A 15,314-nucleotide genomic window follows, 5' to 3' on the forward strand; every position below is an offset into this window, starting at 1 on the left:
AATATTACTAAACATTACTTGGAAATTTTACTGGTTTGATGGTGCTCAAAATGTGTCCAATCTCTGGTTTTAAATTTTCCTATAGAAAATGTTTGGAATAAAGTCAGTTTATAATATATTAAGTTTTGTAATGAAACTGGAGGGTATCCCCACTTTGATTAAAAGGAAAAAAAAAAACTCAACTCAGCTTATCATTTCCTTTCCTTGACATCAAGGAGAAGAAACAGAACATGTAGAAATTTTTTTTTTTAAGTGAGGAGAGATGCGGTGGGTTATATTATGTTCAATAATCAGATGTAAACTTGTTATTCTTTAATTTTTCAATTATGGAACAAAACACCCTACATTTTTTTCTTCATGTTATTCCTTCATTATTTAATATAATTTTATTTTATTTTCCATGGTTGTTCAATCTTAGATCTTCCTAGGCTTGATGCTGTTGTAGGCATTAGTTTGGCATTATTTTTTTTTCCCTTGATAATATAGGATTTAATTGGAATAAATAGAAGAATAAGATAAGTGACTGCGGAAAGTCTCCAAAAGAAGCTCTACTTTATTTATGTATTCAGCACCAAATATTATATATATATATATATTACATGGTTTACTATGTATATAAATTGCTAACTTATTTTGTTGGACCTACGACAAAAATTATGTTTGAACTTTAATATTCTCTATCTTAGACCCCAATACATACTATACATACTAATATCTTTCTTCATATAACAGAAACAAATTATAAAACATAAAGTAATCAAAACATTAATTGCATTAAACAAAGTACCAATCCGAGACGATACAAATAAAAGATAAAAACAAAACATAAAACAAAAACGAAAATTCAACCAGCATATATAGCAAGTAATGCAACATTTATTATAAATTGACTCTTACTTTCATCAGCTCGAGTTTTCTGATTTTCACCACTTATCACAAAAAGGTAAATTCAAAATAATTGTGTTGCGTGTTGGCAAAACAACAGCTCTTCGTAGAACACCTTCTTGAATTTTTGCATGGTTGTGGAATCAAGCGCAGGAACAACTTTTATACCACCATCCTTTGTTGTATCATTCATTATGTAGATAACTCTATTTTCTGCACTTCGTTCCCATGACAACAGTTGTGGTGCACCCCATCCGAAATCTACATCACTTAGTTGCATACCAAGAAGGGTTCGAATACGAAGATCCGATTCTGGAACTTTTTTCACTCTGATTTTCTTGTTGCAATTAACCTCCACGTAATCAATTAAAGATCTGATGTACTCATCAGTGAGTTCATCAACAGCAGCTTTCACGGTGGCTGCCACATTGCCAATTGGATTCGACGTAATCTTTGACACTTCGGATGCCGCAGAGATCCGTACAACTGCATTACCAAAATATGCTTTGAGCGGGGGATTAAGGCGGTTGCGTCCATCAGCAGTAAAATAGATACGTGATTTACTGTCTGGAGCGAGTCCTTTGGCAATGCAATAGCATTTCCAGGCAAGTGCAGAAACCGCAGAGAAGGTCGAAACACTGGTGCCATTTCCGCCCTTGCTACATTGATTTTTGAGATCCCTAATTTGTTCCTTTGAGACCCTCAACAAACTTAAAACAACGGAATTCGGATCATCTCTTTCAATTTGTGGATCAGTTGTGTACTCCGGGTAATCGTAGCTGATTTTTGGTGGAGACCGAGCTCGAATCGGAGTGTTGTCAAAGGAGAGCGGGACGATGCTCTTCAGGTCTTCTCGTGCAATTCCACTCCAAGTTTGGTACATATGAGAAGCACTCCGACCATCGATTATAATGTGATTATTGGAGCTACCTAGAACGACACTACCACATTTTAGATATGTTACCTGCCGAGCAAGAAGCGTGTGGTTAGATATATAAGAACATTCATGCTTGTCAAAATTATTGGAAAAAGATAACAACTCATATGTGAATGTCTGGTTATAACAACAGGAAAGAAAAAGGCATATCATATCAAATGACTATCAACCTGCAACATTTGTATGAGGGACGACGATGACTCCTCTTTAGGAATAAAAAGCTCGCTCAGCTCGGGCGACATCGGCTCGAATTCGATGCTATCTGCGGTGCGGTCCAACCGGGCCACCTTGAACAAAATTCCCTTAGCGTTGCAATCTATTCGGTCGCGGCCATCTTGCCCGACCACGTGCTGGCCAGCGAGAGGGTAGAGTAGCACCAGTGCTTTGGCCAGAGCAGACTTCAAGACCTCAGCACACATGAAGTCTTTCACACCTTCAATGTTTTTGTACAGATATAAGCTGCAGACGGGGTTGCGGACCGAAACGAGGTCGAGATTCGACAGAATGAGCGTCTCTCTTGGGGTTTCTTCGGATGGAACCACAAAGGTCGACTCTAATATTTCCACCATGATTACCTTGGACAACTTCCTCTCCTTACTCCCTTTGGCCTTTGGATGGAATTATGAGATATATTCCGTCCTTAGTTATTAGCCCCTCTTTGATTAGTTGATATATATATTAATATATTATGAGATTGATTTGTTTTGATTGGGTGTGGGACCTCCGGATCCCCATTTATGGGCTGTGGTCGCAACATAATTTGGTCCCAAAAGGTTGGTATGAGAAGATAATGAATGAATTTTAATCATACGGTGTCCAATCTCTGGTTTTAAATTTTAATATAGAAAATGTTTGGAATAAAGTCAGTTTATAATATATTAAGTTTTGTAATGAAACTGGTGGATATCCCCACTTTGATTAAAAGGATAAAAAAAAAAACTCAGCTTATAATCCTGCAATTAATGCTTGCACCGGTATGCAAAAAAAAAAAAAAAATGGAACAGATCTAGAGAGAAGTAAAACAATGGAAATTCTGATGATTTTGTCTATAATAATGCCTGGTTGACAACGATTGTGATAAGAATCTCTTGTCAGAAAAATCTAGATTGATTCATCCGTTTTCAAGTGGGAAATAAATCTGCTGCACTTAATCCTCCATGAATAAATAATAATCCTACAATCCCTCCTTTACCGAATCCAACCGTTGATTTTTTTTGGAGAATGAATCTCAAAGCAACTTTTTTCAAACCTTTTATGTGCACACATCTTGAAATAATTCGACGACTGGATTCAGAAAAAAAGAGATTGTAGGATTACTATTCACTCATGGAGAATTTGTAGCAGATTTATTGTCTCCAAATCTTATTGTATCATTAGAAATTTTAGTTAATTAGATATTATTGAGTTGGTATTATGTATGTTATTAAATAATTATCTCATTATTATAATATTATTAAATGAGATATAGTAATTAAATGTGTCTTTTGTAGTAGTAACACCATCGGTTAAAATTATGTACCTGCATAGCCAATATTCAAATTATTTACCACAGCTGCTAATAAAAAATACACCATCGGTTCAGTAAGGATACCAGTTAGTGTTGATCAATCTGACACCAATGGATCATGTACACAACAGATGGTAAACGTAACACCTTCAGTGCCAACGTCTATTTAACCAAACTAATTTTGAAGAGTCGCTCAATACTAACTGTTCGTAAATTTTAACCGATGGAAATAGAGGGAAGATCAACGCCATCGGTTGTTTATACCGAAAAGACGGTAAAAAGTTCAAAGTAATTACAACGCTGCCACTCGTTACATACACCATTTGTGCGGAAACACATCTGATGGTAAAGGAGATGATAAATGTGTTTTTTGTAGTAGTGTTCCTTATTAATTTGAATGGTGGTTTCATTTTTTTAAAAAGAATTGCTATATATATAGAGAGAGGTTGGCTATTCTACTTCCATAAGCATATGAGAGCATATGCTTATAACTCGTTTTTGCGTTTTCAATATCAAAATGGTTGATCTGAAGCGCTCAACATTTTCTCCATATTAATATATGTTTGGAGACCAAAATTTACATTTTTTTGAAATTTTTTACTATTATTTTCAGAATTTTTCAAAACAGGGTTTTTCATAATTTTTTATTAATTTTTTTTTTTTATGATTGTTTTGAAAAATTCTTAAAAAATAGTACAAAATTTCCACTCCAAACACATATGCTTATGTAAGTAGAATAGCCAACCTCTCTCTCTATATATAGAGGAAGGCTATGCTACTTTGCGAATTAAACAAGCTGTTTTAATTCGCGCTCATATCTCTAGTTTCGAAGTCCAAATAGCCAATCCAAATCATTAGATGTTTAATCTATATTAAAATGTGCTTGAAGACAAAATTTTACATTTTTTGGAATTTTTTTACTATTTATTAAGATGGTTTGAAAATCATTATTTTTATTAAAATTCTGCACCATTAAAAAACAACGATTTTCAAACCATCTTAATAAATAGTAAAAAAATTCTAAAAAAATGTAAAATTTGGTCTCCAAGCACATTTTAATATAGATTAAACATCTAGCTGTTTGGATCGGTTATTTGGACTTTGAAACTAGAGATATGAGCGTAAATTAAAACAGCCCGTTTAATTCGCGAAATAGCGTAGCCTTACTCTATATAGATATATATATATATATATATATATATAGATATATATATATATATATATAGAGGAGGGATCGGATGACACCGTGCATTTTCAAAGTCCCAACAATCGATCCAAACCGTTCAACTTGATGGATATGTTAAAATGTGCTTGCAGATCAAATTTTACATTTTTCTGAATTTTTTTACTATTTATTAAGATGGGTAAAAAAATTCAACGGTCTGAATATAGCGATTTTGTTAAATACTTAATAAATAGTAAAAAAATTCCAAAAAATATAAAATTTGATCTGCAAGCACATTTTAACATATTCATTATGTTGAACGGTTTGGATAGACTATTTGAACTTTGAAAACTTTGAAAATGCACGATGTTATTCGATGTGACCAAAAAAGAGTGTCATCCGATCCCTCCTCATATATATATATATATATATATATATATATATATATATATATATATATATATATATCTCATATATATATATAGAGTTAGGCTGGGGTGCTATGGATAACATAGTGGCCTCTATGCTACGGCTCAATATTCGAGTTTTCAAAATCCAAACGGTCGATCCGAACCGTTCATCTTATTCTCCATATTAATATCTGCTTGGAGACCAAATTTTACATTTTTCTGAATTTTTTTACTATTTATTAAGTATTTTACAAAATTGTTGATCCAACGGTGGCTGCACAAAACAGTAAAACCGTTGGATTAGCGATTTTCAAAGTGGCTTAATAAATAGTAAAAAAATTCAGAAAATTATAAAATTTGGTCTCCAAGCAGATATTAATATGGAGAATAAGATGAACGGTTCGGATCGACCATTTGGATTTTGAAAACTCGAATATTGAGCTGTAGCATAGAGGCCACTATGCTATCCATAGCACCCCAGCCTAACTCTCTCTATATATATATATGAGGAGGGTTCAAATGCCTCCATTTTTTGTGCTTCCATCATGCCTCCATTTTAAAAAAAAATTAATAACTCAAAATTTAAAATTTAAAAGTCAAAATAAAACTGTAGGATATGATCTACATCATTTTATCTATGCAGATGTAAAAATTTATGATATTGGAACTTTGTTTTGATTGTCATCAAGAGCTTGTAAAAACGTATTAATGCGGAGAATTTATAGACGTTGATTTTTCAACTTATATATAAAGTTATAAACAAAACTAAAATGTGATAATTTTTTACGTGCACATAAAGATAATAACATATATCACATCTAACAGTTTTGTTTTGACGTTTATGATTTAAATTTTGAGTTATTAACGTTTTAAAAATAGAGGCATAGTGAAGACACAAAAAATAGAGGCATTTGAACTCTCCTCTATATATATAAGTTTAGAATTTGTTTATTGTTTTATCGTATTTAATTTGTATTATTTTGGAAAAGTTATAGTTCGAACAATACAATATAATCTGATCGTGCATGGTTGGTAGGCAAGTATTCAGAAACATTAGACTATATATATAGCTATGTTGCACATAGATGAGGTAAATTTTTATTTTTATTTTTTTCAATGAAAATTTAAACATAAAATAATTTGTTCACTTGTAGTAAATTAATTAGATTATATGAAGGTTATGTGGCTCGTACGGTCATCACGTGGATAAATTTAATTCCTTGTGACCATGATCTTGGGTTACAACGACCTAGATATTCAATTAATACAAGGGACCGTATTAGCAAATTATACATCCAAGTTGCTTTTCAGAATTAAAAAATTTTTACCGGGACCAATGAAATAACTCAGAATTAAAGTAAAAATATGCAAGTTAGACACCGACTAGGTATCGATCTGCAGGTGATTAAAATGTGGGCCGGTGGAATGAATTAATTGACACCAGATCCAAGTGGTATTTGTATTAATATGCAAGTTTCATTCTTCCATAAATAATATTAAATTTATACAACAACCAACAACAATCAAGTATATAACAACAAGAATGAGACACTCTTCGCGAGCATAAAAAAGTGACTTTTTGCGACGGATTACTCTCATTGTTTAGTTTTTTCTTTTTGCGACGGTACTTTTTGCAACGGACGACCGTCGTAAATGCATTTTTTCCCTCTAAAAGAGTGTCCACTTAACTATGGTGTTCTTAAGTTCACCAAGCTTCTTAGTGAACTCAAGTCTAAAACCCATCAAATCGATTTCAAATAATGAATTCGAACCTTTGAAACCCGCCTACCTTACGAATAATGCGTCTACATGTAAAAAAATTTAGTTTTGAAATTAATTTTGCATAGAGTCAAAAAGTCAAAAAATATTCAAAAAAATGAATGCATTAAAATTAATTTATTAACATTCTAATTTTGACAGCTTGACTTTATACTCAATTAATTCGAATTTTAAAATTTTGACATGTTGACGCATCACTCATAAAGTGACGGATTTCAACGGTTTGAATTTATCATTTGAAATCAATTTGACAGATTTTAGACTTGAGTTTACCAAAAAAACTTGGTGAACTTAAGAACACCCTAGTTCTACCCGGCATCTTTCTCTCAGCCAAGCATCCCCCAACAACAGTACACAGTACACTTATTGTTGTTGGTTGTTGTATAAATTTAATATTATTTATGGAAGAATGAAACTTGCATATTAATACAAATACCACTTGGATCTGGTGTCAATTAATTCATTCCACCGGCCCACATTTTAATCACCTGCAGATCGATACCTAGTCGGTGTCTAACTTGCATATTTTTACTTTAATTCTGAGTTATTTCATTGGTCCCGGTATAATTTTTTTAATTCTGAAAAGCAACTTGGATGTATAATTTGCTAATACGGTCCCTTGTATTAATTGAATATCTTGGTCGTTGTAACCCAAGATCATGGTCACAAGGAATTAAATTTATCCACGTTCTACTCGAAAGATGCCATGTGCAGTTGTACTATTCACTAAACTCAGAGTACTTTTATTTTCCTTTTTTTTTTATTCTACTACAATAAAAATAAAGTGGACTAATTATGTTTGAAATAAAAACAGATCCGGTCCTAGAGAGATGGGGAGTGAGGTATTAAGGATAAGTAGGATTAGATAATTACAGTAATATTTTAGATGATTTAATGAGAATAAAAGAGTCTAGAGTTTATATTTAGTAAAAAAAATTATCAATGAAATTGCTAGTAGGCATTTAAAGCCTCAAATTTTAAAAAATATATTGTTGAAATAAAACTTTGTGTGGGTTTACCGTTGGAATAGGCCCTTGATATGCGTATTATATTTTATTAGTGAATTATTTGAGTGTAATTATTTATCTAAACATAAATTATTACAAATTAAATTTGTAGTAACTTTTTACCTTTTTTCTTTTAGTAGAAGCAATCTTCTCGCAACAGCAATCCGAGTTTCTAATAATCTGTTTTAGTCATATTCCTAGCAATTCAGCCAATTCCAATGCTATAGTTAAGTGATCAATTCTGATTCTGTCAGTGTTGCGAATTAATTTAAAATAATTTCTTGAAATTCCGAGCATGTTTGAATCATATGTAAAACAGTTTTCTATTACTCGTTATTTTATGCGTGGTTGAATTAATGGTTAGTTATTTTAAATTGGCTGAATTTAAAATCACATAACCATAGCATTGGAATTGGCTAAATTGTTAGGAATCGACTTAACCATTAGGGGTGTCAATGACACCCGTTTACCCGTTTACCCTACCCGTATCGTATTCGATAAGACGGGTATGGGTAAGGTTTTTATTTCGTTAGTTTATTGGGTATGGGTATGGGTAAAGATTTTTTTTCGTTAGATAAACGGGTATGGGTACGGGTAAAGGTTATTTCGTACCTGTTGGGTAATGGGTAATTATATGAAATATATTATATATAAATATATCAATATTATATCCAATTTATTTATTTTTCTTCTTTTCATATTGTTGTATGCCTGTATCAACGCTAGAGACATATATATCAACGAATTCATTTCCTTGTTTTCTTCCTTATTCATCGTTATTGCCTTTTTCTCAATTTTACAAATGAAAATATTCCATGTTTCAAAAAAAAATATATCCTCACCTTATTTTCTGGCAATAATGTATTGTTTGGTCTAAATAAGTAATCAATTAATGTCAGCTCAGGTGTTAGCGTCTGAATTTTGCATTACATGTCAGCTTTCTCAAGGTTATACTATAAATATATATATTTAATAATTGAATGAGATGAAATGAAATGTTAGAAGAAAGAATGTAACAAATGACAAAATTGACCATATGCTGTCCGATACATTATATTGGTATTTTCGTTATTCGCCCACTACCGTTTCGTTACCCGTTAATCACAACGGGTATGGGTAGGGTAGGGTAAGACAAATTCTTAACGGATATGGGTAGGGTATGGGTAAGATCAATTCTTAATGGGTATGGGGATGAAAATGGTTCCACTCTCCCCGTATCGTACCCATTGACACCCCTATTAACCATATCTGATTAAGTTATTGTTGTCCTCTCCAAAAGAAAAGTAAATGTTGTCCAATCAAAGGAGTTCCCTAGCCTCCCATGACGATTTTTTTTATAACCATTAATTAAAAAAAAAAAGATTTTTATGAAACCAAAATGATTAATTTTAAAAAAAAAAAATCATAAGAACTGAAATGACATTTTAGGTCTGAACTATTTTTTTCCAGATCGAAAAGACAATTCAGTCCGACGTATTTTCATAAGTTTTACAACATTTTCTTTGAAATTTGTGAAAATGGCTCGGACCGAAATGACAATTCGGTCCGAAAAAAAAATAATTTGGACCAAAATGGCATCTCACTACAGGGTGACAGTCCCCACAACTAGAAATGAAAAGATGCTGAGTTTGCACAGTTGGTGTCTGAGACTCTAGCAAGACATCATCTTCCGAATCATTTTCATCATCATCACAAATAGTCAACTAAATCATTTTTGTTATCACTTTGTGGGAAATTAAGTCGTGATCATGGGGATCATTTTGGAGGAAGAGGAGAGATAGCGCCAATACTTAAAACAAAATTCCTTTGGCTGGTAGGATTTGGAGTCCCACTTTAGAAATATATATATATAGATTGACTAATATGTTTTCGATAACATATGGGCTGAAGTGCTACCGGTCCAAATTTGAAATTTCAAAATTCAAAAAGTCGATCTGAACCGTTCATCTTGTTCTCCATATTAATATGTGCTTGGAGACCAAATTTTACATTTTTCTGAATTTTTTTTACTATTTATTAAGCCACTTTGAAAATCGCTGATCCAACGGTAGCACTGTTTTGTTAAGCCATCGTTGGATCAACGATTTTCAAAGTGAATTAATATATAGTAAAACAATTCAGAAAAATGTAAAATTTGGTCTCCAATCACATATTAATATGGAGAACAAGATGAACGGTTCAGATCGACTTTTTGAATTTTGAAATTTGAAATTTAGACCGGTAGCACTTCGGTCGAAGTGCTACCGAAAGCATATTAGTCAATCTCTGTCTCTCTCTTTCTCTCTCTCTCTCTCTATATATATATATATATATATTTATCCTTTTTCAGATTTGTTTGTCTTATTTGGAGTCTCATATTTGAAATTTTATTTTTTGAATTTTGTTCTAATTTGAAGTCCCACTTATTTTTTTAAATTTTGACATGAGTTGCGTGATGTGGGACTTCAAATTATGAGGTTGCCTTCTTATTTTTAGAATTCCACATTGACATTTCTTATTTTTAATAACGGAATAAAATAGCTAAAGGAATTGATTTTCCATTCCGTTGTTATATATATGAGGATATATATAAAATTGCTATTAAGGATATATATAAAATTGCTATTAATAACGGAATAATTCGGGGTAATACTGATATGTAAAATTGCCACGTTTTGTAATATTCCCTTATCAGAGGGGTAAATTTGTAAAATGTAGAACTTTTGAAACCCATTATTTTGCTAATTTAGTTGTTTATTGTTGGCGTTGTAATCGTAAAAACCAGTTGGTTTTTAATTTGTAGAAATTGATTTTCCATTCCGTTGTTATATATATGAGGATATATATATCTTCATTTTTATTGTTATTAGCTAATATTTTATGTTGCATTCTTATTTTTGTTTAAATTTTAATTATTTTTAAGTTGTTGGAGATGATAACTATTGTAAATGATAAAAAAAATATAGGAAAGAAAGGTTTTTAAGACTGCGTACAATAACATATATTTTATTCATAAAGAAAGTATGCTTCATCATATCATCTTTAGTGTGTTTGAATGAATCTCGGAATAGCTCGGAATAGCTGCTAATCCAACAATTTATAGGAATAACAGAATAACAGCTAACCCGGGCAATTCCTTTGTTGATAATAGCATTTTTTTTTAATCTAAATGTGCTGTGTTAAGAATAGATCGCCAAAAATAACAGCTATTCCTAAATTAGCGCTATTCCCGTGTCATCCAAACGTACCCCTAAAACAAGTGTTTCTCGAGCTCGGATCCAGTAAAGTAACTCAAATGTTGGGTTTTAGATTGAAATCGTCTGTTTTGAATCCATAACAATCCATTCGAAGTGGAGCTCACACATCTCAAGTAAGAAATTCAAATTTCAAAGCAATCTCGAAAGAAAGATTCGAATTAGACAGTCTCAATCCAAAATTCAAAAGTTCAAAAGTTGAGTTACTTTAGCGTGTTTCTCACCATTTATTAAAGTTTTAATTTCAGGATAAGGACCGACAATACCCAGAAATGTAGACAAAAGCCACGTGGTGGGGCCCATGTGAACTACTCTCACGTTCGTTGAAGAATATATAATTTGGATTGTTTGACAAAACATGCTAGTGGAAAATGGTTGGCAAAAAGCCAAAAACGGAAATATATCTACTCAACTTGTAATTCTTCGATTACAGTCATTAATCTTCGTTGAGATTTGCGCATGATGTATAATCACTTTTCCTATGTTGTTATTCTTCGATCACAGTCATTATGTTTTCTACAGCGTCGGCATACAGAGTCAAACGTCCTTATTATGGTAGGCTATGGAAGTTTAGAATACCTCCCAAGGTAAAGATCTTTATCTGGATTTTGTTACGAAACACGGGACATCCTCATGAAAAGAGGTTGTCAAGCAATTGAAGGGTGTGTTAATTCTGTGTGGGGAAGAGTGCATGGAGACAAGCGCCCACCTATTCTGGGATTGCATGTACTCATCGGCTTTGTGGTTGACAACAATGCGTGCAACTCGGGGGCCAGTAACCATTGCGGGCTGTGCATGATTTACATGTGGCTTTTTTGTACAAGGCGCAACAAAGAGTGTCGAATGTCTTTTTTTTTTTTTTTTTTTTTTGAGTAAAGCCCGTAGGCTCCAATTCTGCCCCCAAGCAGAATCGATCCCATGTCCCTCCCGTAGGGGGACTATGCCTTTACCAACTGCCCCATGCAGTGTCGGATGTCATCTGAGCAGCGACTCTGTAGTCGATTAGGTAAGAGAGGAACAAAAACAAAAATTTCTCTAAGGGTACGTATGGGTGACACAAATAGCGCTAATTCAAGAATAACTGCTATTTCTGACAAGCTATTCTCAACACAACACGTTTGAGTTAAAAAAAAATGTTATTCTCAACAAAGGAATAATTCGGATTAGCTGCTATTTTGCTATTCCTATGAAATATTGGATTAGAGGCTCTTCCGAATTCAGAAATAGCTGCTATTCCGAACTATTCCTTAAGAATATGCGAGAGAGAGTTAGCTATTTTTTATTCTATTTAACTAGAGCGTGAGTTCTATGTAAATAGTTTTTATTTATTTATTTTTTTTTTATGACCACGTTTGTGCTTAGTTGGATAATTTATCTGCTAGTATCAAGGACAAGAATGATAATTACGGGAGACCTTGCCAAAATACATTGCTGGCACTGGAGTGGTCTGACCTATGTCACCTCAATTGTTGCACTTAGAACATATATTTGTAATAAATAAATGGGTAACAAAATCAGGGCAGGAAGAATTAATCGCAAGAGACAGTACCTCGGTACCTCCGTTTTGGCGTTTCGTCGCTTGGCAACCGACGGAGCCAAGTAAGTAGTGTCGGACGAGGAGGAGAGGGCGGAAAGATGAGCAGCTAGGGAGGAGAGTGATTTGCGGCCTTTATTGGTGGTGGTGAAGTGCAGTAAGGAGTGACAGTGGGGGCACGCGGCGTTCAATCGAAGAGGTACGCGTCATCGAGCTGAGGAAGAGAGCGGTGGAGATATTGGATGGTTGGATGGACGCCAAGATACGCTGTGGGAAGAAATTTGGTAGCGATTACGTGAGATTACGTCACCAAAATTAATCTGGATGGTCCATTAAAGATCATACAGTAGGGAATGGGGGTGCTACTGTTCCTCTGTAGAGTAATTCCCCATTCTCCTTTTATGATTTATAATTAGTAGCTACTGGATCTGACAAGAATATGGCAGAAAACATTCAGTTAAGCCCCAATAGTTATCAAAATTTCTATAATTTTTTATTACTAAGAAGTGAAGATGCTATTCTTACAAACTAATTAAGTGGTGAAAATAAAAAGGAATGAATCTTTTAGTTAAGTGAAGAAAATAAAAAGAAATGAAACTTACTAGAAGAAGGATTACAAAATTATGAATTAGATTCTACAATTACTTATTCTACATGCTCGATGCACATCATATAAAGTAGTTATTTACTTTTATCTCTATGTACATATTTGATTAAATAAAACATATATATAAGTCTAACAAAGAATTACATCTCTAAAAAATAGACAAAAATCATAAAATCGGAAAAAAATATAACATAATAGAAGTTTAGTATTTTGATAGCACTAACTTGAATTGTTAACACATTTCATGTTATAAAGTAGCCTCACAGACATACATTTTAAATAATCTAACACAACAAAATTTCCTTAAGTAAAAAATTATGCAATAAGACAGGTTCATTCATACATAAAGTAACAAATAAAAACATAACAAAGAAAGAACAACCGATCATAGGACAACAAATAAATTATGATTTGTGTATGCAATGAGATCGTCAAATCACTAGGTTCACTAGCATATAAGTAATAATTATGTAATGATTAACCAAACAAATTAAGACTTGAAATGGGCAAAAACAATTGCCAAAGAAAGAACAAATAACACATTTGATTGATCTTATAATAGAAGCAATCATTTAAAGCATTGAAAGCAATAAGAAAGCTTTTCTTTGTCATACAAAAACCCTTAAAACCTGTGGTTGAGGGACTCCATGTTCTATATTTTTTGACATGTATAAGAGTCACTTTCTCAACCCAACCTTATCATCTAAAAGTTAAATGCTGTCATTTTCAGAAATGTAAGCGTTATATTCCGAAATTTTAAAACGTGATTAATTGCTAAAATGATCTTTACACTAAATAATTTTTTTTAATTAAATTAACCATCGTTCAGAAATCATCTAACTCATTAAAACGAATCTAAAATTTCAAAATATAAATGAATTAATGAAATTATAAAAGAATAATTGTAATCAGAACTTGAATTAAGCTCGTGAATAAATTAGAATGTCTAGTTCGTTTAATCGTTAATTGAAATCAGAAAATTCAGAAATATTTGATCGTTCGATTAAATCGCGCCAAATACAAATTTATAGTTGGTAACTGAAATATCAAATTAATCAATTGGACCATATTATGAGTCAAAAATAATTGAACAATAATTCTAATAATATGAAAATTAAAATCTTGAAACTTAAATGCAAATTATGAGGGAAAAAGATGCCAATTAATTTGACTCAAATCAAAAGAAACTTAATATCTAAAAGAGAATTGGGTTAGTAGATTTGATACATATAACTACACTAAACAAATTTTTATACTATGCCATGTCTTTGATTCCCGTCGGGTGGAATTCTCACCATATACACCGAAATTTTTAAAAATACCATTTTTTAGAAATTAATAAACCAAAACACCACTCTGGAGGGGAAATGTTAAAATTCGCATGGCCGCTGTCAGGGGAAGCGGGCGATTATTTGGGCCGCTTCTAGGCCCAGCAGGCTGGGCCGCTTTGGGGGCAAGCGGGCTGGCCGCTTTGGAGGGTAGCGGCCACACCGACAGCGGCCATGGTAATATAAATAGTGGCCGCTATCTCGTTTTTTTGATACGATTCATTTGAGAGCCATCCCTTCAAATCAGGTAATTTTCTTCTTCTTTCTAAATTTGAATTTTAGTTTAAAGTAGGAGTAGGAGTAAGATAAATATTTAGTATTTGTGATCATGTAATTATTTAGTAACCAAAATAATTATGGAATTGTACCAAAATTAATTATTGACCAAAAAAATTATGAAATGGTATGAAAATTGATTATTGACCAAAATAATTATTGAATTGTACCAAAATTGATTATTCACCAAAATAATTATCGTACTGTACCAAAATTGATTATTCACCAAAATAAATATGAAAATTAGTTATTGACCAAAATAATTAATACCTAAACTATAATTATTTTATGAAATTTAATTTCAAATCCTAATAAGACCAAAATATAATATACAACATGGCATCTATGAGATCTGGACCGTCTTCTAGTAGGGATGTACCTTCTTCCAATGGAGGTGCACCAGTTATACCCACTCCATATGAGATGTCACAGTATGCCGATGCGGCATTGATATCTGTGGTCCCCGGTATTCGGCACCGCACTGATCGGGTATCAGACTTTCTCTGGTACCCGAACGCAGAGCACCGTATCTTGGAGGCTGCCACTGGAGTAAGTTTTATATTATTAATAAAATTATAATTATAATTTTTTTTAATTTAGGGACTAGATACAGTTACAGTACGCCACAACAAGATGTGGCTTCAGT

At 32.7% G+C, this 15,314-nt stretch overlaps 1 protein-coding gene across 1 annotated transcript; it reads right to left on the bottom strand.

The window, feature by feature from the left end:
• Positions 1–860: 860 nt before the first annotated feature.
• LOC144545742 (hydroxycinnamoyltransferase 4-like) lies at positions 861–2,462 on the bottom strand. Its single transcript, XM_078294290.1, has 2 exons — positions 1,993–2,462; positions 861–1,849 (listed from the first exon to the last, which is right to left on the bottom strand). The coding sequence occupies exons 1-2, from the start codon at positions 2,389–2,391 to the stop codon at positions 950–952; spliced, it is 1,299 nt and encodes a 432-aa protein (XP_078150416.1). The 5' UTR covers positions 2,392–2,462; the 3' UTR covers positions 861–949.
• Positions 2,463–15,314: the final 12,852 nt, after the last annotated feature.

Source organism: Carex rostrata, chromosome 28 (genome assembly GCF_964058835.1).
Source record: "Carex rostrata chromosome 28, lpCarRost1.2, whole genome shotgun sequence".
Taxonomy (NCBI): Eukaryota; Viridiplantae; Streptophyta; class Magnoliopsida; order Poales; family Cyperaceae; genus Carex; species Carex rostrata.